The sequence below is a fragment of the Sinocyclocheilus grahami genome, unplaced genomic scaffold (assembly GCF_001515645.1).
Source record: "Sinocyclocheilus grahami isolate Dianchi unplaced genomic scaffold, SAMN03320097.WGS_v1.1 scaffold4829.1, whole genome shotgun sequence".
In the NCBI taxonomy this organism is placed as follows: domain Eukaryota; kingdom Metazoa; phylum Chordata; class Actinopteri; order Cypriniformes; family Cyprinidae; genus Sinocyclocheilus; species Sinocyclocheilus grahami.
In genome coordinates this window covers 25,496-27,368 of record NW_015509687.1, presented here as the reverse complement: position 1 = coordinate 27,368, position 1,873 = coordinate 25,496, and the positions used below count along the sequence as shown (strand labels likewise).

The window sequence follows — 1,873 nt, the reverse complement described above, 5'->3', positions numbered from 1 at the left end:
TCCCAGAGCAGGGACTCTCCATCTAGCTGGCTTGATGTGGATCACCAATGTCCCATAAGAAAGAAGCTGTTGATTTCAGAACCTAAGCTCAGCTCCTCTGTGAGTGAGACCAACCTCCAGAACACATCGGGAGAGTTTGACCCAGATGACTTCATTACAAATGTGAAACGGCTAGCAATTCCGTTCAATCTTCCTCAACGCAAACATAACAAACATCGCCTGCAAACACCTCCGTTTGCCATGCCTGCCATCAAAGAAGACCGCCTTGAGAAGCCCTTTGATCCGGAGGAGTTCCAGTATGGCTTGAGGCGAAGGAGGGAATTCATTTTGAATCTGGCACCCAGTTCGATATCCAAGAGTCAAGCCACAATAGTCAAGGAGGAGGACACCAAACCTAAGCGAGAGAGCATCCTCACAAGGTCCCTGATCTTCCAGAGAGCAAGGAAGGAGTCTGAAAAAGAAGAGGTAGAAAAAGAGGAAGGATCAGATGAGAATAGAACAGAACCACTGAAGGCAAAGTCTCGTTTGGAGAGGTGCTCAATTGTCAGCATTCTATGCAGTCCCAGCAAAGGGAGACGAATGGAGTTTTTAAGCCCCACTGAGTGTCCTTCAGATGGGCTGTTATCACCAAGCGATGGTTCTGGGTCTACAGCACCTCCACAATCACAACTAGCACCAACTACAGAACCACCTAAACTGGTCCCAGTAGAGGAAACCCTAGCTAAGAATGAGAGCCATGATACCCAGTCTGGTTCTCAGGTTATTCTAAAACCTAGCAAGGACATTGGGCCTGCCGTGATACCTGACCTCAAAACAACTTCAAGAGACCCCACGGTCACTCTTTCAACAGACACTAACGCTCCTTCTCCTCCCATTGGTACCCAGACTAGTTCCCAGTTTGTACCAAAACCTATGAAAGATGATGGACCTACACTGACACCTGACTTGAAAACGACTTCATTAGACCCTCCAGTCACCATGTTGACAGACATTAAAGCTCCTCCAACATCTAGTTATGCACAGTCTGGTTCACAATATGTTCTAAAACCCATCAAGGATGATGAACCTGCCATGACACCTGATCTCAGAACAACTTCAAGAGACCCCACAGTCACTATGTTTACAGACTCTAATGCCCCACCACTTCTCATCAGTACCCAGACTGGTTCTGATGTTCTGCAACCTGATGGACCGACCCTGAAAACAACTCCAGTAGATCTCACTGTCACTAAAGTAACAGATGCTATTGCTCCTCCACCACTTCCTTCCTTTGATGACATCAAGTTGCCTAGTTTCCTGGAGAAATTTCTTCCAAAGGAACCTGAAAATGCTCAACCATCAGATAAGATCGACTCACTGGTCAGCCATCCCTCATTCATCACAGCAACAACACATACTTGCATACATTCATATACCATAGTGCTAAGATATTCACAATAGTGTTGTTCACAACCAAAATATGTCACATATTTGAACTCTGTTGCACATAATAGTGAATAAGTGTCTAAATCATGTGTGTATCTATTTGTGTGTGTATTTGCTGGTTAGGTGGCTAGAGAAAGTGCTTTCATACCTGGCCTAGTGGATCTGAATAAGGCTGCTGACGGGAAGATCCCAGAAGATACGATTCCACCGGCACCTGTAGTTCCAGCGGCTCAAATCCCTCAAGCTAAACCTCAGAAAGAACTACCAAATGTATGAGTCAATCACCAATGTGGATTTTCTTTGTAAATGCCAAAAGTGTATTTGTTCATAGCTGCAATCGCTCTGCATGCCTGCTTGTTCTTCATGCATGTCCATATTTGTACATGACAATGTGAGAGATTTGAAGTTTTAACGTACAAAGGGCAAAATCTTTGGGTTATCATTGGAT

General features: G+C 44.8%; 1 protein-coding gene across 1 annotated transcript; it reads left to right on the top strand.

Annotated features, from left to right (window-relative positions):
- Nucleotides 1-6: 6 nt before the first annotated feature.
- Nucleotides 7-1,701, top strand: LOC107576998 (mucin-2-like; the record flags this gene model as incomplete). Its single annotated transcript, XM_016263117.1, has 2 exons — nucleotides 7-1,359; nucleotides 1,549-1,701. Coding segments are annotated over 2 exons (1,506 nt in total), but the record flags the coding sequence as incomplete, so codon positions are not given.
- Between the last annotated feature and the right edge of the window lie 172 nt (nucleotides 1,702-1,873).